This window comes from Condylostylus longicornis, unplaced genomic scaffold, assembly GCF_029603195.1.
Source record: "Condylostylus longicornis isolate FDR11 unplaced genomic scaffold, ASM2960319v2 ptg000004l, whole genome shotgun sequence".
NCBI lineage: Eukaryota > Metazoa > Arthropoda > Insecta > Diptera > Dolichopodidae > Condylostylus > Condylostylus longicornis.
In genome coordinates, this window is record NW_026577973.1 from 9,424,246 (window position 1) to 9,445,201 (window position 20,956).

A 20,956-nucleotide genomic window follows, 5' to 3' on the forward strand; every position below is an offset into this window, starting at 1 on the left:
CCAAAAAATAATATGTATAGGTATTAAAGACATTTTGTAGGAACCTACAATATAAGGAAATTGTACGATAGATTCAATACGCATTTATTTGTAAACATATTGCCATTTTCTAAAAAGGGATCTGATAATTTCTTGGTTCATTAATCTATTAAAGGAATTTACCAAACCAGTCTTGCTTTTCACATTTTTCCTTAGAAACCTTTGTAAGTTTTTACAAACTAATTTCAATTTTTAGCTAGCGTACTCTATTTAAATTGATGCAATAGTTTAGTTGCGTAGATGTCCTTACAACGATTTTACAATCAAACAGTAATTACAAAATTGAAAATTGTATGTCTTTCTGAGCCCTTACAGAATAAAATGATTAGTAATTTCACAAATTACTTTATTACGCAAAACACTAATGCTTTTGAATATAACACACAAGTCGTATTAATTTTTACATGTCTTTTTCATAAATTTTACATTTCTTAATATAATACTCGTCATTATTTTAAAATATATTTGACGTTGTCAAAGGAAATTTCTTTTAATTTGTAATTAAATCATTTTAAAACTAGGGTTTTTTATTTTAATTAATCTTTTACAGTTATTTTTTAATTTTTGTTTAATTGTTAACTGTTATACTTTAATATTTCGATAAATATCGATATTATCGACATACCGATATATCAAAATGTTAAATATTGGGCAGGTATTCTTAAAACCTTATCGATATATTATGTTCATGTAGTCTGACACCCAGATCACAGATGTGTAATATAAAACATAGATCCAAAAAAACTATTAAACCCTTTCCAAAAATTCCAAGGTAATTCAGAAGCACCATTATTTTTAATCTAAATGTAAGTGAAAAAATCATTCCAAATTAATGAAATGTTGCAAAATTTATTGGAATAAAATAGTAATTGCAAAAAATAGCAAAAACTTGTCAAAATTCTAAAACCAAATGGGTGAAAAAGGTAGTTTTTAAAAAATTATTTAACAAAAATAATTAATTAAGAAAAAAATTAAAAAAAAAAAAACATTTGCAGTTTACAGTTATCATGTATAAAAATCCCCGTACGCATTTAATATTTGAAAATATCAAAAAGTTTTAATAATTATTTTTTAAAATATCCAACAGTTTATATTAGTGACTTTACAAATAAGTTTTTTTAAAAATAATAAGGAGTTACTACGGGTAAGAAAATGTTTTCTTTATCGTCAGTTTATTTTAAAAAATTGTAATTAGTGTACATTAATTCAGACATCCTGCTATAAGTCCGCAGCCCATAAAGCTATTTCTTTAAAACTTTCAGCACAAATTTCCTCTATTATTCGTACATTTACGGTATTGTTTCCTAGTTTAAGGTGATCTAAAATCATTTGCCCCCTTGTGTATGATCCATTCAATTCAACTGTTGCGCGCCAAATTGATTTTTGTTTTATAATTCGTTCGGGAAACAAGAACACAGCCGTCAATAAAGCATCACATGGATACCAATATTTGAAATTTTTTCTCACATATAATTTAATTTCACACTCATTTAATATTCGAATTGCATCATTTTTATATACTTGAAATTTTTCTATTCTCCAATCCTAAAAAAGTTAAAAGAAATTAAGAATATTTTTGCATTTAATAAAATTGAATTACCATTGGAATTTGAAATTTATTTTCCAAGCAAGCTTCTAATGGCAAAATTGTAATAGGACATTTTGATTTCTCTAAAACTATATGTGCAGCTTCTGGATCCATATAAAAGTTGAACTCAGCTGATGAAGTAGCATTTCCTACAGCTTTAAAATAATTTGAATATTTAAAATAATGTGATAGTGTGAATAAAAAAATTTAGATTTTTAATTAAAATTGAATACCTTGTATATTACCCCCCATAATGAAAATACTTTTCACTTTGTCAGTAAAATCTGGATACATATTGATGCATAAAGCAAAATTTGTTAGGGGGCCAACCAAAATAAATGTAACTTTCTTTGGGTGCTAGTGAATAAATATTACAAAGTACAAGTAATAAGTAAATAATTTGGTAAGCATAACTATTATTAATTTTATTTATTACCTTGCAAACGAAATCAAACATTGCATTTACAGCATGTGGTTTTTGTATTATGTCTAAGTTTACTGATTTTTCATGTTTTAGATCGCCTAAACCATCTTTGCCATGAAAATATTTATTATCTGGTTTCTCTTCCTTATTTTCCCGTTTTGGTAAAATTGCTTCATGGCACCCTTTATAAACCGGAATCTATAAAAATTTACATGATACATGCATTTTCGTAATTATATTATATTTGTATTATATAATATATATATAATTATGTTATATTTTTTATTTTTTACATTTTTTACAAAACGTAATATTATTTTTTAAATTTTAATTCATATAATTATGTACAAAATTTTAAATAAAACAAACAATGTTTACATAAAGTAAGGAAAGAATTTAAAAAAATAATGTAGAAAAATAAACAAAGTTTATAATATTCTCTAATCCGTTCCAATCTAAGCTAAGATGAATCACTTAAATATTCATGCCATTTTCTATCTGAAAATCTTATTGTTTAAGTAAAATTTTAGAACTACATAGAGAAGACTCATAGGGCACATTTAACATGACAACACATTTCAACCCTCCGCTAATTATCTATTTTAAAATACTAGCACTCATAAAATACAAATATACTACATAATATATAGTATGTTAACATTTACCTAAAACATTCATTTGATTATTTTTATAACTTTTAAATTGTACGACCTCTTAGCCTCTAGTTACACATATAAATGCGATAGCATAGTGTATGTTTTCCATACATTTTAATTTTAATAATTACATACAGAGTTTTGTAATTAAATTTAATAAAATAACGGTATATATGTATGATAAAACTTGCATACATTTTTTAAAGCTCTATAACTAAATAATGTCAAAATAAATTGAATTTCTGGCAAAGAAGAAAAATTCTAAAATATATATATTATAATTTATTTAATTTCTTTAATTTTAGGGATTGCACCTGTATATACATGTGAGACTCAACCTAAGTTTTTTTTAAGGCGAGTATAGGACTCAAAATTCAAAAAATGTGAGCACACTATATACTTACATCAAGTCTATTGACAGAATCTAATATTCTTAAAGTATTGATGGCAATGTTATCAATAGTACTATTTCCTGCAATACATGTTACACCTAAAATTTTATATTTGTCCGGCATTTCCTGTTCTGCTTTAATAAGAGTTAATAATGCCCATGCATCATCAGTTCCAATATCACAATCTAATACAATATATTCTTTTTCAGAATCGCCCATATTTCTTAATTAAATTCAAAAAGTACCTGCAAAGTGAATAAACATAAAATTTTTATTGTACTTAAATATATTGTAATATTTAATTTAAATATGTACCTATAGATATATATAGTATTAATTTATGTACAATATTCTTATATATACATACATATATACATATATGTACATATAATTATGTATATAACAGATTTATATTCTTTTAATCTTTCTTGAGATATCTTTTTAATAATTGATAGCTTGATTTTATGTTGTACCTATTATTTAATATTTATAAATTTTTTATTTTGATGTATTTATTTATTTGTAATTTCAATGAGCTGTTGAGCTCGTATAGAATTTATAATATGTACATATTTAGTTACATTTATGTTTTATCCAACATAAGAAAAATTTTAAATTATTTTGCATTTAATAGGAAAAGCCTATACCAAATTCATATTATTAGTAATTTTACTGCTATATAAGTATTTTTCTTTTAATTTACAGAATATCGAGGGTTCGTTACAGAATTTATAATATCGAGGATTTATTAATGAAACGATATGTTTAACAAGTAATTAATTTTCTGAAAGAAATTGTATTCATAAGAATATTTTACTTTTATCTATTTAAAGTTGATAACAAAGATAATAATAATTTTTTTGTAATAACTTTGATTAAAACTAAATCAAATTGCATTATTATAACAATAATCAAACTTTTTTATTTTGCAATTTAAATTTTCTCATATATACATATACATATAATTAAAAATATAACAATATTTGAATTACTTAATTTAAAAAAATTAATTAGAATAATGATTATTATGGGTTATAAAATAAATATAAAAATTATTAATCTTTAATACAAATGCATTTTTAAATTGCATTAAAATTTCAAATACATACAATTTCTTGTCACAAATATATGTATAGTTCGTCAATAGTTGTTTTTAAATTAATATTCAATATATTTGTGTATCTCCGAAAAATTTAAATCTTATAAGTACTTATGTAAAAAATGTAATAATTTTTCTTAATATCTTATCATTCAATAAGATTACATATGTGTGTACAATAAGTAGTATATACAAATTATTTATGTAAATATGTACATATATGTATGTATTTATGTAAAATTTTAATAAAATATTTTATGAGACAGTAGAATAGAACGGAAGTAATCACTTTACTACCGTACAATACTTACACAAATTTATTAAATAATTATTTTAGTCAGCTTTTTTATAAGTTTGATGTTTTTGTTTTTCCTTAAATTTTTAAAAATTAACAAAAAAAAAAATCGGCTTTAAAACACACAGTACTTACTGACACTAGACTAAATTTAAACGTATAAGAAAATCAAATGCTAACTAACTACTGAAATTAGAAATGAAAAAGCTTGTACAAGTTTTTATTCCCGTTTTTTTCTCTTTTTCATTTTTATTATTTCTATATTTTTTTTGTTAAAATTATATTTCAAGAGAAGTACTAAAACTGAAATACAATTGAACTTCTGATATAATGAACACAATATTTTTGTTTAAAAAATTTTCCTGTGGTATTTTAAAAATACAATATTATAATTCATAATAGACTTCTAAAATAAGTAATAATATATACAAAGTCTATATTATGAATGTAGACTATATGTACCTAAGCTAAATTTGTATTATCGTATTCGAGAGATTCGAGAAATTTAAAATTTTTAGAATTCTCTAGCGATATAATAAAATAAATCATACAGCCATATTCTGTTAGACGTCCCATATCTAATGGGATATTATTCAAAAGTATTTTGCTTTTCAATAAAGAATTTCAAATTTTGGAATTGTCTTGATTCAGAAAATTATATAAATTTTTGAATAACAACCTATTATGGATGTGTGTATACAAGTTAATCATCAATTACTGATAAAACTATATAATTTCCCAAGTATCGCCCCATTTTTTCACTGCTAAATGCATTAGTATAAATTTTTATTTTTATTTTATTGTTTTTAATTTTTCAAACAGTAGTCCAACTTATTGGTGTGTTACTGTGTATTAAATACATAATTATAGAAAACAACATATTATTATTAATTTAATAATATGTTTAAAAACATATATGTTATCATTTTGATTATTTACTCTGAGAAGGAAAAATTGAGAATTTTAATAGATACATACATAATAATGTATTTTACTTTACTGCAAAATATTTGAGATTATTATGATTAATTTCTGTATGATAACAAAACAACTATTGTTATCTGTAAGAGCGAGTACCTATCATAATTTTCTTTACTCAAAAAATATCAAGTAATTATATTTAATCAAAAAAATCTTTGCTGAATTTGCTGCCAATAATGAAAAATATTGGCAGGAATATTTTTTGATTTGAAAAAAAAAAGTATATACTGCTCTCTAGCTAGAAAAATTAAAAATTTTAATGTTTGTAAAGTAAATACGTATTTTTTTTTTAATTTTCGTGCTAAAAATTGAGAAAATTTTATATTGGAGAGAAAATTATTAATAATTATAAAAACTATTTATAAATGGCGAAGTTAAAATGATGCCAAAATAATATGTAAAATTACTTCAACATAAATATTAGAATAAAATGCATGTATATACAATATTATTATTGTATATAGCTATATATACATAATATAACACAATATAATATATGTATATATGTACAAAAATGTTTTTTTTTCATTTGTATTGCCTCTATAAATGGGGTTTCAATTAATTTAGATAATTACTTCGATTTTTTTCTTCTGATTAAAAACATCACAAGTAATTTCTTAAGGCAAAAATTTAAATAACGAGATGGTGGGTATAGTGCAGGTAATCAAAACCAAGCACGCGAGATATACGCATAATTTTATCCAGGAAGAAGGTTTCCAGAGTTTTTCACGTACTCAGATTTTCTCAAGTAGATTGCGTGAGACCGCAAAGCGTTGCTTTTCAAATATATGTAATAAGAAGGAAAAATCAAGTAAGATGATATTACTGAAGATGCAGTATCGTCGTTGATTCAACGTAATCTCAGGATAAGCATCCGAAGAAATCCAAATATTTTTGGTATTCAATAATTTATGTCCCTATCAGATACCACCAGTGCAAAAACTTTTGCAGTTAAGACCATATAAATATAGGTTGTAATTTTGCAGATGGTTGCAAGAAAAGAAATTTGATGCATCGGATTTTATGGACCGATGATTCAACATTTACATGTAGGTATATGTTTAAGTATCACAAACAAGGTCACTTGTGTGAAGGAAATTCTTATGCTACAAGAACTTATTCATTTCAAAATCGCTTTTCAACTATAATATATGGATGGGTATTTTAGGCAATATTATTTTGGGACCATATTTTTTCATAATTCTCTAAACGACCCAAGTTATTTAGAGTTTCTAAACCATTCGCTGCAAGAATTATTCGAAGATTCTCCCTTGGTAATGAGATATTTCATGTTGTACCAACACGATGGTTTTCCAACTTATTGCCACAGAGACGTCAAAAGGTGTTTTGATTTACATTATCGCAACAGATGGATGATCGGTAAAAATTGCGCAATTGAGAACCGCTCAAAACTATTTGTACTCTGAGTATATTTTTATTCCTCAATATTTCTCTACAAATTCGAGATTTAAATGAAATAAAAGGGACAGGGTATAAAGTATTTAAAAATAACTGTAGTTAATCGAAACTAGTTACTGGATTAAACTGCTGTATTATGATTATTTTACAAAATAATTTATTAATTTTTAAAATTGTACATATGGAATTTATAAAACAAATTTAACATTTTTACTTTTACAAAACTACATAATTTTCCGAAAATAAAAAAAAACATTTCTATTGGTTGTTATTATTGTAAAGATAACTTTGATATCGTTGATTTTTTAAAAACGAATTCGTATTTTGTCTTCTAACGAATGGATTGTCAATATTTTGTGTTTGAGTTGAATAATCTGGTGCTGGAGAATGTTGATTATTCAAATGACTATTATCTGGTGGATATTGTTCATAATTCGCAAATCTACTCTTTCTACTCATCAAAACAGCATTTGATAGCTTAGATGCTCTCTCTAAATGAAAATATTAAAAACCAAGTATTTGTAAAAATTATTTTTAATAACATTTTTGATTTTACCAATTGCAGCAGCATCTAATGATGAAATTGGTGATGGAGCACGATTTTCAATTGATCTTACAGCTACAACAGCTTCATTTCTACTAATAATAAAAAAATTTATTTATTTTTTTTATACACGATTACCAAAAAAAAAAAATTTTTAATGGTATTTTTTTGAATATTTGTTTCACACAATTGTGTATGTTTTAAAATTATTATATATTTACAAATCATATAATTTTCATAATTTTTACATTATGAAAGCTTCTTAACATGCATTTAATGTAAATTTCGAAATAAAGTTTCTTATATTAATTTTTCCCTACCTCGTATCATAAGCTCTAACGGCTGGTCTTGTATGAATTGAATGTGCTATGCTTAAATTTTCTTCTTCAACAGGCTTGATCTAAAATATATTTTAGAATAATATTTCAATACAACATATGGTTAATATAATTTGTATATATGTACATATAAATAGGATACACACCTGCTGTGCCTTTTTAATAATAAAAGTTTCCTTATATAAAACTAAAATCATGGCAATATTTACTATCCACAGTATGAAACCTCTTAAAGCAACAAACATCATACTTAAAGCAGCTATTTCTTGTGTTAAAAATATTATTCCAGTTGTATTGTTTCCAGGATCTTTTGGGAATTGTAGTGCAGATGTCTTTGAATGAAATATATTGAAATCTAATCCAAATATTATTCCTAATCCAAGATCCATTAGTGATAATGATAAAACAATAAATATCCAAATGAATAGTAGTGAATTCGTCCTTTTCAAATGTTTAATATCGATGTCTGGAGTTATAAGAGAAACTATTTTTTTTTAAATAAAATTCCCTTTATACTTATTACGAAAATAATAAATTTATATTTCGTAAATGAACATACACAAATACGTACGTATGTACGAGTAAATAAATGAAATTATGTAAATTATTTGAGAAACTTTACATTGTAAGATGATTCTGCTTTTTTATTGTATAAGAGATGGAAGAAGTATGGAATGATTTTCCGATTCGCAATAGTTGCGAGAACAAAAATACGAGGAAGAGAATTAAGAAGCGACATCACGCAAACAACATTATAGTACTACCATTTAAATTTTTTTTATACTTACGTGTTATTAATGACAAAGAACTAAAAAACCAAAAAACAGACACTGCCAAATAAACCTAAAAAAATGTAAGTTATTGTATTAGATATTTTTTTGTTTACTTTTTTATTTAAGATTTACTTTAAGAATATAGTAATATGAAATAAATTAATTTTGTTTTAATTCACGCACTTAAACAGGACAATAAAAAATTTATTGTCCTATTTTCTACACATAATGGTCTTTACGTTTCATATATTATTTCACATTGATTTTAAGTCGTTTCTAAAAATTTCTTTCAGTTTTGGATCAGTTTCATTTCGCATTATACGAGTAGAAAATATATAAATACATGCATATGTATGTATGGTTATATAAATGTTAGATTTTTTTCATATTAACTAGTTTTATAAAGTCATAGAGTGAAGCAATTTCCATGCTAAAATTTTTAATTATATAGCTCAAGTCCAGATTATATTAAAAATTTCGAAAAATGAAAAAATAAAATTTAAAGTTTGTAAAAAAAAGTTGTGAATAAATAATTCAATTAAAACTTAGGCCTTCATACAAAGCACATTCGATAAATCTGCAAACTCTACAAAGATCGTGCCACTCATAAAAAGCGTATTTGAAAATGACAGTTATGCTGAAAGAAAGGGAATTTTTTATAACTACCGTAAAAAATTTATAAATTAGAAGAATAGCATTATTGGAAAATTGTTGAAGAACTACTCGACTATGTTACAAATTTTGTAAAAACAAAATATTCAGTTTCTGAAGATTTGTAAATATGTGTAAGATTTAAAGTTTCAGTGCATGAATGAATTATCAAAAACCGCCTATACGCAAAATATTGAAATATTTTAAGTTCAGTTTGTGTACAAAAAATCTATGTATGTATATTAAGTAATTAATCGATGTATAAAAATAATTATTTTTATTTCTCATTCAAATATGTAAATCATTTTCATACAAAAAATATGAAAAAATCTCCTAAAAAATTTGAAATTAATTGATTTTCTCTATTTGTATATATATTTATATACCTACTTACCCAAATCCAAATATTAATTTGTGACGGTGTTAAATTCAATTCAGTTTTGAAGTCAATATTTCTTTATATTATATTTAAAAGTAAGGAAACAAAAATTTTATAGATTAATAATAAATTACTAAAAAAATCATGAAAATTTAACTTACGGAAAATTTGAACATTCTGATGAATAAAAATAAAGTCGATGAATTGTTAAACCAATTATATTACCAAAATTTACAATTAATCCTTTTTCATATTGTAAAACGCACATGTAATATAAAATCCCTGTTATTGCAAAACCAATCCAAATAACTGATTGAATCTAAAAAAGGACATTTAAAAATAAAATTTAGAAATGATTTTATTTTCAAATATTCGCCTAATATTAATTAAACACTCATAAAATATAAGATACATGTAAAGATGTTAAAATATAAGATTGCCGTTCTATTTTGCAACAAGAATAATCGTTTAAATTTGCCATTGCCATATAAATTTAGAAAAATCGAGATTTGTACATATTTTATATATCATTATTTCTTGGAATAATTAAAACACAACGCAGCAATTTTGAACGCAAAGATTTTTACATGTTTTTCATTTGATTTTAAAATGGGTGCAACATCGGAGCAATATTGTAAAAAAAGCGTCCACACGGTACACGTTTTAAATGTACAATATTGTTACAATATCGGTCAAATATTGTCGGTTTTTCGAACCAATATAAATGAATAACCCTGACCGAATGCTATACAATGCTCTAACAACAATACAAAATTCGGAAAGAAAAAAAAATTAAATGGATTTAAGACAGGTTTATGGAAAGAAATTTGTGTTCAGATATAAAATTTTACTGAAACAATCAAAATTGACTGAACATAATGATTTTAAACATTATTTACGTATGTCAGACAAGCAACTTAACTTCGCTCTTGAATTCATCAAATTGAAAATTCCAGACAATTTAATGCTATTGGCAATAACACCAGAAGAACGCTTGATATTAAACTCTCTAAATTTCGCATTCCCAAAACAAAAAAAAAACAAATAATCTGTATAACACCCACTTCATCTTATGATATATAAATCTTCCGTGTTACAACCTGTTTTTTTTTAAATTTAAATTTTAATTAATTTGCATTCTCGACCAAATTTTTTGTATTCGCGCAGTAATTCGAATATTATGCGTTTTTAAGGTTAACTTTTTGTTTTATACATTCTTCTTGCATTGCTTTATATTTTTTAAAATTTTTGTTAAAACTTTATTACAATGTATCTATATTCTTTAAGGAGTATATGATTCGTATAAGAGAACTTCCATATACAAAACAAAATTATTTGAGTGCATCTACACCCTACGATATTCGTTTACAGTATCGTAAAACTTTTAGTTGAGTTCATACAATATTTTTACAATATGTGGGTAGTTTTGTATGAAAATCTTTAACACATAAATTAATTAAGATTAAAAATGAACGTGAATGAATTTATTGCACAAGTTTATGCAAAATTTAAATATGAATTTCATATATTTCAGACGCCGAATTCGGTATTCTATAATTAAAAATTTGAGAGTTTTATTACTTTAATTAAATTACGGTAATCTTTCTATTCATATTTTCTCCATTTTTATATTTCTTAATTAAATTTTTAATTATTATAAATTTTAAATTTTGTTGCAAATAATAAAATAATTTTCAAATCAATTTCAAATGTGTTATTGTAAATTGTTAATATTGTTTAATTAATTTATATGTAAATGTTATCACTTTACTGTTAACAACAAAGTTATGTTAAATATTTATAATCAGAATGATAAAAAAATATATATATACATTTTAATAAATAGTTGTTAAAAAATTTTTTAATAAATTTTTATGAAATCACTATACTCTAAATATACAAAAATTACTGGATTAGTCATATAAGAATTGATTAAAATTTATAAGGTAAACAGTTAAACATATATTTAATCAAAATATAAAATTATCAAAAAACAGCTTATAACTGATTATGTTTCAGTGTCATAGAGCCTATGTATTCTTAATGCATACTTTTAAAAATAATAATTCTATAACATATAATGTGCTAACAGAGGGATACGTAAACTCGCATACGCATAATATGTATATTATAGTTTACACATTAATTTGAATTTAACAAAAAATTCTTTAATAAAATATTATTTTTGTTTCACAAAAACAAAACAATTAAACTATATGTATGAACGTTATTTACTAACCACTCCAATAATACCAGCCCATCTTGCAATAATTTGAAATACTCTAAATCTTGATTCGATATCTTTTTTAATAACATTCTGTTGCATTCTATAAAATTTTAGAATTCACGAATTTTAATATATGAAGAAAAACTATTTTTTTTTTTTATTTACAAAATATCAGAAAATTTCATTAAGACTAATTTTATTATATACGAATTTAACCTATACTTGACTAAAACTGAAAATAATTTTTGCTATAAAAATTCTTTTCAAAATTGCGGTAATGAGGATTTTCACCTGTATTGAAAATCAAAAGCTTTTTGGAACTTTTGTTATAGTCGCGTTTTATAATTATGAAATGATAATAGAAGATAAGTAGCGATAAAATTCACCTTTATTGATCTATTATCAAAATATATTTACGTACATTCATAAAAATAACGTATTTATGTATGTACACATATTGGTAGGTTACTATTATAAAACAGGTGAATAATATATTAGTATATACAACAAAAAAAAAAGTATATCGTAATATAGTAAAAAATAATTCATAATAATTTAATTTTTCAGTAACCATATAAATTCAAGGGGCTAAAAGTTTTATACGACCATGTAGATTTCATATAGGTACATATTTTATAACTGAAATAAATGTTGATAATTAATTTTATATAGACTTCATTTAAAAAATTTCAAATTACTGTTTCGTTTATAATAAATCTACTGTATTTATATATGTATTTCAAGAGCTATACAAATATGTTAAAATATATATTTTAATATACGTATGAGTTATTTCACATAATTCAGTTACACTAAAATTCTGGAACGATTATACTATATACATACATATATACTTTTCTTATGTAGGTAGACTCATTAAACTATACGTTTAATACAATTGAGGAGCGTGTAGCTAAATTCATGTATGTATTTTCACTTATTCCGTGCACAAGTTCATAAGGGTACTTAAAGATAATTAATAACAAAAAATTGGGTTTTAGTTCTTATTTTTTAGCAAAAGAGAAAGAGGAAACATCTCATGCCAACCAATCTTTCCATTTTTGAATTTTAAGTACACTATATTATTCTACAATACTTCGCTTTTTACAATATACATACATACATATAAACACTTTTTAATTTTTCTTTTTCAATTGACTTGATATATATGTATATGTACATACGTATGTTTATACGTACTAGTTTCCTTCTATTCTGAATTATCAAATTATATACTTTTTCTCCAGAACTCAACTTTTGATTTTTGCAATACACAAAATTTCTTTTTAAAACCCATAAAATCATAAATATTGAAAAAATTAAATTTGACTTCGAAACTTTCAGAAATTTTCCAAAGCAAAAGAGATAGGTAGTAATCAAAAATGTTTTTAAGTAAATATGTATATGTAATTAGTGAATCAATGCCAAAAAAAAATTTTATAGTTTATTCAAGAATTTTTGAATAATCCAAAAGGCGTTTATGAGAACAAATGGCGCTGATCTTGTTCAACTTTACATGAATTACAATTAAGTTTTGTTAACTTGTTAGCATGATGTTTCGGATTATAAAAATTATTTTTATGCAAAGTCAATGATACAGATAACACATATACCAACAAATACAAAGTCGACCGCTATAATTTAGTAAAAACAAAACTAATATTCTGTCATGAAACCAAAATGAACTCAAAAATACATACACAATTTATTGTAAGTTTTTAATTTTTCAGATTTAATTTTTTAAAACTTAAAATGATTATAAATTTAGCATAGCCGATTAATAAATTATTGATAAATTTGATAATATACATATTTATGTAGATAATGCGTATCGATATATGTATATATGTACGTACATAATAATTTTAAAACGAACATAATATAATATTGGTAATTGATTAATGGTTAACTTTCTTATTGAATGGTTAGTTTCAAACGTTGCATACATTTAGGAGAAGCTAAATAAATCAATTTAATATTAGAAATTAAATCGTGATTAATTTTGCAGCAGAAAAAAAAATCCTTTGAAATAAAAGTTGAATTTATGTTATCATTCTTTCAAAATAATACACATAAATATAAATATGCATATTACAATACATAAATAATAATAGACATGGCTAAACAGTTAAAATTGCAAGGACTTAAATTATTATAAGAACATTCAAAAATAAAAAATTTTTGAATGCATATATCTCTTAATCCAATGGAGGAGCTCTCAAGGTTAACAAAGATTGTTTTTTAACAAAAATAAGTTTTTCGTTAACTATATTCGTTCTATGTTAGATAATTAAAAAATTTTATGGGAAAATGTTTCAAATAATAAATTTTCCACGTATTTCGTGGATTTCGTGATATTTAATGTAAATAAAATTTCAAAAAAATTTTTATTTACAGTAGCGGCAAATTATTAATGCAAGATGGACTGGACTCAAAGATTATTAATGCTCATTACGTTTTTTATTATTATTAATAGCCTTTATAGTTTATTACAATTATAGTTGACCATAATATTGAAGATTCTGAATTGGCATTTAGTTCTATTTTTCATTTATCTATTTATAAAATATTGGCAACTAGACTTTATTAATCTCTCTTGGCAACGAAGAACGTATTGATCACTATGTACAACCAAAAACTAAACAATTTTATTATTAGTATACTACGACTACTTTAAATGAAATAATTTACATTTGTACATATACATATACCTACATATATAATTTTTGGTATAGTACAACTCTGATAATAAAACGTAAATTGACAGCTTTTACATCATATAGGTATGTATGCATGTATTGATTATAAAATAATAAAAAATTGTCGCTATTCAGTTTTCAGAGTGATTTGCTAATGGATTGAGTTCATTAAAGCTCTCTACACCCAAGTAATCCGGATGCTAGCTGATTTTGACTGAAAATCTTCATTTTCCTTTCGAAAAATCTGGCAAAATATTAAAGTCAATATTTTAAGTACATTGTTATCCATTTCTCGACTTGTATCTAATTAGAATTATTCGAAATAGAAAACTAAAAAAAAAACAGACTATATCGTCGGCTGAGAAAGAAAACAGCGTATAACATTTATACGTCGTTATCCGATTTTATCACCATTGGATTCTCCATAGTCGATTCTATAAGTTGAGTTACTTTATATTTCTCTATCTTTTCATTCTAACATACTTTTTAAATAAAAACGAAAATATTGTATAAAGCATTTTTAGAAACTAATTAATAACAAAATAGCGTAAAATGCGTTTACTTTGTTTTATTGCCAAACCGTAACTTTTTACAAAATTTAAAATAACGTAATGAATTCTTACACTATTTTGGTAGAAAATTTATCATTCAGTTGTTAATTTCAATACCAAATAAAAAAGTGTATGTTACTTTTACACGCTTTTTAAATTTTAATAAAAAAAATTTTTGCAATAAACTGAAAAGTAAAACGGTGTAAGAATTTGATACACTGTTTCATATTGTCTTATACACTACTTTAATTTTGAATTTTGAATCGTCTTCCCTGGCAAACAATACAATAAAACAGCGTACAAAACAAACGTACATATGTACATTATACTTTTACATTTGTTTAATTCTATATGCATCTTCATGTATAAGACAAATATTTTTAACAAATAAGTGTTCTGTTGGATTTTGTTGATCAGTACAGAACTTAAAGTTATAACTTTTTTAATAAGTGAAGCAAATAATTAATAATTTAAGGCAAAATTTTATACTCACAACAATTAAAATAATTTTGTTGTGTTACTCAAAAAGAAAAGGAATAAAAATTTTAATGATGTGAAATTTTAATGAAGAAGTGGTGACATTTTTCGAAAAGTCACCAGAAAATTCTATTACAGACTTTTCTTCTGGTTCTGATGACAATTATGAACCTAGCAAGAGTTCAGCATCTGAAACGGGTGAAGCGGAACCAGAAAAACTTACAGAATGTTTTATAGACTAAACGTTTGATAATGAAACCATTACACCTACATCACCGGAAACACTACTCGAAAAAATTTTAGAAAGTGCTAATCTAAGTGAAAATGTAAAAAAGCAATAAAAAAAATTAAAAAAAAAGAATTCAAAGCAAAAGAACGTTACAACGGAATTTGTAACTACCAACACAATTGCGTTGAAAAATTTCCTTAAGATGCAAGAATTAATAGTAATAATTCGTATTGAAAGCTGGGTGATTATGGAAAGAAAAGATTATTTCTAAATCATACTTTCACACACAAAGTATATACAAGAAAACGACCGCGAATGTCTCGAAAAAATTTTACGCCTTGTTATACATTTTATGGTAAAACCGTTTCCAAAAAAACTTAACTTAAGCATTATAAAATACACATAAAAGTTGGCTAGCATACTTATAAAAGAATCTTTAATACAAAATTTAGTTACTCGTTTCATGTGCACAATATGAAAACATGATCAATCAATCTTAGTTAGAAACATTCAGTAACATTTTATCAAAACTTGGCAGAAAAAGCCTCATCTAAAAATAATTTATCTAAATTAAACGAACCAAGCTATTCAGAAGACGAGATTGAAGAGCTATAATTAATTTTTAAAACTAAGTTTCAAAATTTCAAGTAGAAATAATGTACATTTGAATTATCTTTTATGTTAATATTATTTATTTTTGTTTACGACTTTTCATGTTACATTAATATCGATAAAAATACCTGTTTATATTTTCATACGTTGAGTTAAAGTATGTAATGTTAATTTTGTTTCTCAAATTATACTAATTTTTTACAAAATAAAATAACGTATAAATAAAAATGAAATGGTGTATACCATACAAAAAAATTAAAATGAAACAGTGTATAACTTTCTTCATACAATTTCTACCAAAAATAAAATAGTGTAAGAAGTACCAAGAAATTTCAAACCTCTAATTTTCTAAGATCTACAAAAATTTATTTAATCAAATTTATGCAAATAAACTATTTATTCCCCCAAAAATGTTTAACATAACTTTTCAGGATAGTCAAAGATGACGACCGGAAAATTTTAGATTCGAAACTTCATTTTCATTTTGCAAAAAACTTCAAACGCGATTTACTCAAAACTATACCTTTTTTTATACGCTGTTTTATTTCTCAGCCGACGATATCGTCTGTTGAGAAATGAAACAGTGTATAACGTATGTGACGTATGTATACCGATCACACACTTTTATTCAAATTAAATAAAAAGAACATTTAATCAAAAATAACATAAAATATTTCCATTATTTTAATTATGATAAATACAGTATGTATAATGTATCTGCATAATGTACTGTACATATATAACTTAAACAAAGTGGGAACTTTAAAATAATAAAGTAGCAAATGAAATATTAAAAAAACAAAAACCTTACATTTCAGAAGCAGTAACTATTTTTTTTTTATTATTTAAACCAATTAATTTTGCCTTTTTTCAATTGAGTTGACCCACATGTAAGTATACATTAAGATGACATCTAGTATTGTCAAAATTTGGAAAAAAATTACACTAATTTTTAATTTTTTTTCTTGCAATAGAAATTAATTATTTTGGAAATTCACAATTCAAGTAAAAAAATGTGGCAAGAACCTTCCTAAAAGGCTAAAAATCTAGAAATCACAGATAAATCTTGCAATCTAGCATTACTGCAGCCTATGTATATCAAATTACGAGTATATATCAGCGATTCTTAAATAGGGGATCGCGACCAAAAATGTGATCGATGGCAGTATAAATATGATTGTGTGATAATGAAAAATTAAAATTTAACAAGTTTGTCTTATTCGATAGAAGCAAGAGTGGACAAGTTGGTTAGGAAGCATAAACGAAAAAAAAACCATTAAGGCTTAAAATCTTAATATAACATATATGTAAACGCATTACAAGTATATTATAACATGAATTTGAAGTATGTAACTATATTAGTTTTAATGCTTAATATTTTATTTTTAAAGTGTGTAAAATATATTTTTAAATATTAATGCAATAATTTTAAAATCAAAAGAGCGGGGGTCACGAAAGCATTGATCGTTAATTTTTGTGCTCGCGTTGTAATGAATTTTGAGAAACGCTGGTATAGATCATAAGAATAGTTACGAAAATTAGATAGAGTTTCATATTTCGATATAAAAAATAAATATTAAATCTTCAATACGTGCGTAACTATACACTTTTTCGTTAAAATGAAAGTTCGAAATGGCTAGAAATATGATGTCGGTCCCATAAAAGATTTTCCGTACGAATTCGGTAAAAGATTAATTGCCGAACAACTGCGATATACATATGTATGTATGCATGTACATATGTATCTATGTATGTTCATATAATAATGCACAAAAACTTAGCATTTAGAAATTAAAAAGAATGGATAAAATATTTTTTTTTCTATTCAATTCAATTAAAATAAAAGTTTTTTTATTAAATAATTTCGTTAATTCCGTTATAAATCGAAAACCCGTAAATAACTTATTATACTTATATATGTATCTACATAGATGTATAAAAAATAACTAATAAAACAAAACAAAAAGATCTGAATTAGGTATACAATGTGTAAAACAATTTATAATATTGTATATACCTATACTTATCTCAATAATGTGTTTTAATAAGCATATAACTATAAGTAGGTGTGCAATCATTATAAAAAGCAAAAATAATTTTTAAAAATACTCAAAACTTATATATAATAGCTGACAAAAATGCTGACAAGAAAAAGAAAATTTTGTAAAAGTGGCGTATTCGAAATTAATTTTCGAAAAATATACACTAATACTGATACATACAATGGTATACTTAACAAAAATAAAAAAAATAAACATACTAGTTGCTGATAAAGCATTTTAATTTTGCTTTTTGATAGCTATACTCAAATAAAAGACAATAAAATATAAATAAATAGATTATTATATATGATTACTATTAATGCTATGTATATACAAAGCAAATAACACAATATATATATACAGAAGTACATGCATGCATACAAACAACAGTATGTAATAATATAAGCATATACAAAATGTGTTCAACGATATAATATCTAAAAAAAAAACTCATGTACATGTATAAACGTATGTTAAAGTTATATACGGAAAAATAATATTAATACGGCTTTACACATTTTCTTGTTTTCTCAACTTGAAGTAGGTACCTATCATCTTTCTCAGATATTTGCCCTCTTTAATCGGGTATAGAGAAAAATGTTTTTGTAGGTAGATGACAGTACTGCTGACTAACCAAACATGATGAATTTTTTGTACTTTTTAATTTTTAAAAATTTTTGTAATAAATGTTGTGTATATACGAAAGAAGCTTAAATTTTTTAGGAAATGGAAGAAAGAAAAAAAATTTTATTGAAGCCAACAATCCAAAGCAAAACCAGTTTTTTTATATGTACATATGTATGTAATTTACTCGGCTTAAACTGCTTTGGGTAATGGTACAGAAATGGAATAAAAAACAGTGCGATGATTTGAATCTACCTAACCTAAGCCGTGGGTAAATTATGTACTAGGTAATGTATATCTGGTGTACATTGTTGTATTTTTAAATCAACAAATATGTACATATATATGTACGTATGTATGTATGTAATAATAAATTATCATGTTGTCATACTTAATACATACTTATATGTTTCGTATGTTGCAAATAGGCACTATACAATAGTAACTCATTGATTCATTGTACGAGGTTCAGCAAGCAATATGCACATATTTTGATAGCTAGAATAATTTGTTTTTATAATTTCTCGCCCGGTTGATTTTTTTTTTCAAAGTTTATTCAGGAATTATGTATGTTTGTTAAGTTCCTCCCTCCGAAACTGGTTCTCTTATTTCGTAACTCATTCAATAATAATCATAGACCAGAAGAACATTTATAAGGTTTAGTGAAAAATACTGTTGAGCTTTTATAACTTGCGTCAATGATAACTACTAACTTCCATTATACACTTCATTTTTATTTTGAAAATTATTTAAAGAAAAAAATCGAAAGAATAAAACTGTATTTCCTTAAGTTTAAAATCAGAATCAAAGCTGTAAACGGCAACGGCTGATGATTTTCTTTGTTAACACAGAAAAACAGTTGTTTTGTGTTAATTTTTGTTAACACAAAAAACATAAGTATGTATGTGAATTCCATATGAACTTTTACCGAGGGATTTTCGTTTTCACATCTAGGAATATTCGGTATTTATCACAAATATATTTAGTTAATCTTTTCTAGTTGTTTAATTTATTTTCAGCCATACACAAATTCTTCCTGACTTTCTTTGCAAAAATTGTAAAGAATTGGTAGATAGGCCATAAATTTGAAGAAATTTTAAAATTATATGTAAAAAGGTCGAAATATACTTACAATTTCGACAATTCAAATTTTTTCGAGAATATAAGCCAAATACATACTATATACATACATATGTACATGCATATGTAAAAATGTGTACTTTTTACAATGCTTACATTAAAATAAAAATAATAAAATTTAAAAGTGAATAAAAAAACTGCTTACATACCTACTTACATAATATTTATAATTTGGAAGCCAATGCATTTAAATTATTTTAGTTGTACACACATTCATATTAAATTTAGAATTAGCACTAATTAATCAATAACAAAAATCTGCAAATTAAAAAAATATTTTCGATAAACCTAAACAAATTCTTGTGCCTCACTACTACAGAAATTTTGTTTCTATTCTTTTCTTTGCCATTATTATAAATCTTTATATTCTTTTCTCCTTTTATATTTCGCTATTAAAATATTTGTTGAATTAATAAAAATTCGAACATAGCTTTCTGAAAAAATTGTTTATTTTTCCGCAAAACGTTATATTATAAGTATATGTATGTACATGCAAAAGTATTATAATAATTTTAGGTGTAATTGTATTAATAAATATCTAATATGTAAAGTGTGTATAAACACGAGTGTTTAATATAAATTTGTATGTATGTATATATGTGATATACATAATATGTGCGCTACAAATTTTTACGATATTTCGAAACATTATTTAAATAAAAACGTTATAACTAATTAGGAACTGTCATAATTTATAAGTACAGTTTTGATTATACATACATACATTCATTCATATGCACATACAGCATATGTTTAGCACATTAGTTTATAACATTT

At 24.1% G+C, this 20,956-nt stretch overlaps 2 protein-coding genes across 8 annotated transcripts; both read right to left on the reverse strand.

Moving 5' to 3' along the window:
* Window positions 1-1,040: 1,040 nt before the first annotated feature.
* On the reverse strand, window positions 1,041-4,664 carry LOC129611480 (nucleoside hydrolase-like). Of its 2 annotated transcripts, XM_055524668.1 has the most exons (7): window positions 4,629-4,664; window positions 4,510-4,570; window positions 3,112-3,344; window positions 2,064-2,249; window positions 1,861-1,984; window positions 1,640-1,782; window positions 1,041-1,584 (listed from the first exon to the last, which is right to left on the reverse strand). In XM_055524668.1, exons 3-7 carry the CDS (start codon window positions 3,316-3,318, stop codon window positions 1,258-1,260), a joined length of 987 nt encoding a protein of 328 aa, XP_055380643.1. In that variant the 5' UTR covers window positions 3,319-3,344; window positions 4,510-4,570; window positions 4,629-4,664; the 3' UTR covers window positions 1,041-1,257. The 2 variants fall into 2 exon arrangements, with proteins under 2 accessions (XP_055380643.1, XP_055380636.1); XM_055524661.1 differs by having other exon boundaries at window positions 4,510-4,656.
* Window positions 4,665-7,047: 2,383 nt separating this feature from the next.
* LOC129610756 (uncharacterized) lies at window positions 7,048-20,468 on the reverse strand. Of its 6 annotated transcripts, none has more exons than XM_055523477.1 (8): window positions 20,329-20,468; window positions 9,740-9,897; window positions 9,594-9,654; window positions 8,564-8,618; window positions 7,922-8,259; window positions 7,758-7,837; window positions 7,450-7,532; window positions 7,048-7,384 (listed from the first exon to the last, which is right to left on the reverse strand). In XM_055523477.1, the coding sequence occupies exons 2-8, from the start codon at window positions 9,844-9,846 to the stop codon at window positions 7,152-7,154; spliced, it is 957 nt and encodes a 318-aa protein (XP_055379452.1). In that variant the 5' UTR covers window positions 9,847-9,897; window positions 20,329-20,468; the 3' UTR covers window positions 7,048-7,151. The 6 variants fall into 6 exon arrangements, with proteins under 6 accessions (XP_055379452.1, XP_055379445.1, XP_055379459.1 ...); XM_055523470.1 differs by having other exon boundaries at window positions 20,337-20,394; XM_055523484.1 differs by lacking the exon at window positions 20,329-20,468 and adding an exon at window positions 14,521-14,733.
* Between the last annotated feature and the right edge of the window lie 488 nt (window positions 20,469-20,956).

Excerpts from the sequence above, each read along its gene's own strand:
- LOC129611480 (XM_055524668.1), bottom strand. The coding sequence starts at position 3,318 with ATGGGCGATTCTGAAAAAGAATATATTGTATTAGATTGTGATATTGGA. Across the intron at positions 1,783-1,860 it reads TATGGGGGGTAATATACAAG|CTGTAGGAAATGCTACTTCA; the intron begins GTATTCAATTTT and ends ATTATTTTAAAG. Across the intron at positions 1,585-1,639 it reads ATAAATTTCAAATTCCAATG|GATTGGAGAATAGAAAAATT; the intron begins GTAATTCAATTT and ends TAACTTTTTTAG.
- LOC129610756 (XM_055523451.1), bottom strand. The coding sequence starts at position 11,904 with ATGCAACAGAATGTTATTAAAAAAGATATCGAATCAAGATTTAGAGTA. Across the intron at positions 8,260-8,563 it reads TTCTTTGTCATTAATAACAC|TTTCTCTTATAACTCCAGAC; the intron begins GTAAGTATAAAA and ends AAAAAAAAATAG. Across the intron at positions 7,838-7,921 it reads TTATTAAAAAGGCACAGCAG|ATCAAGCCTGTTGAAGAAGA; the intron begins GTGTGTATCCTA and ends AATATATTTTAG.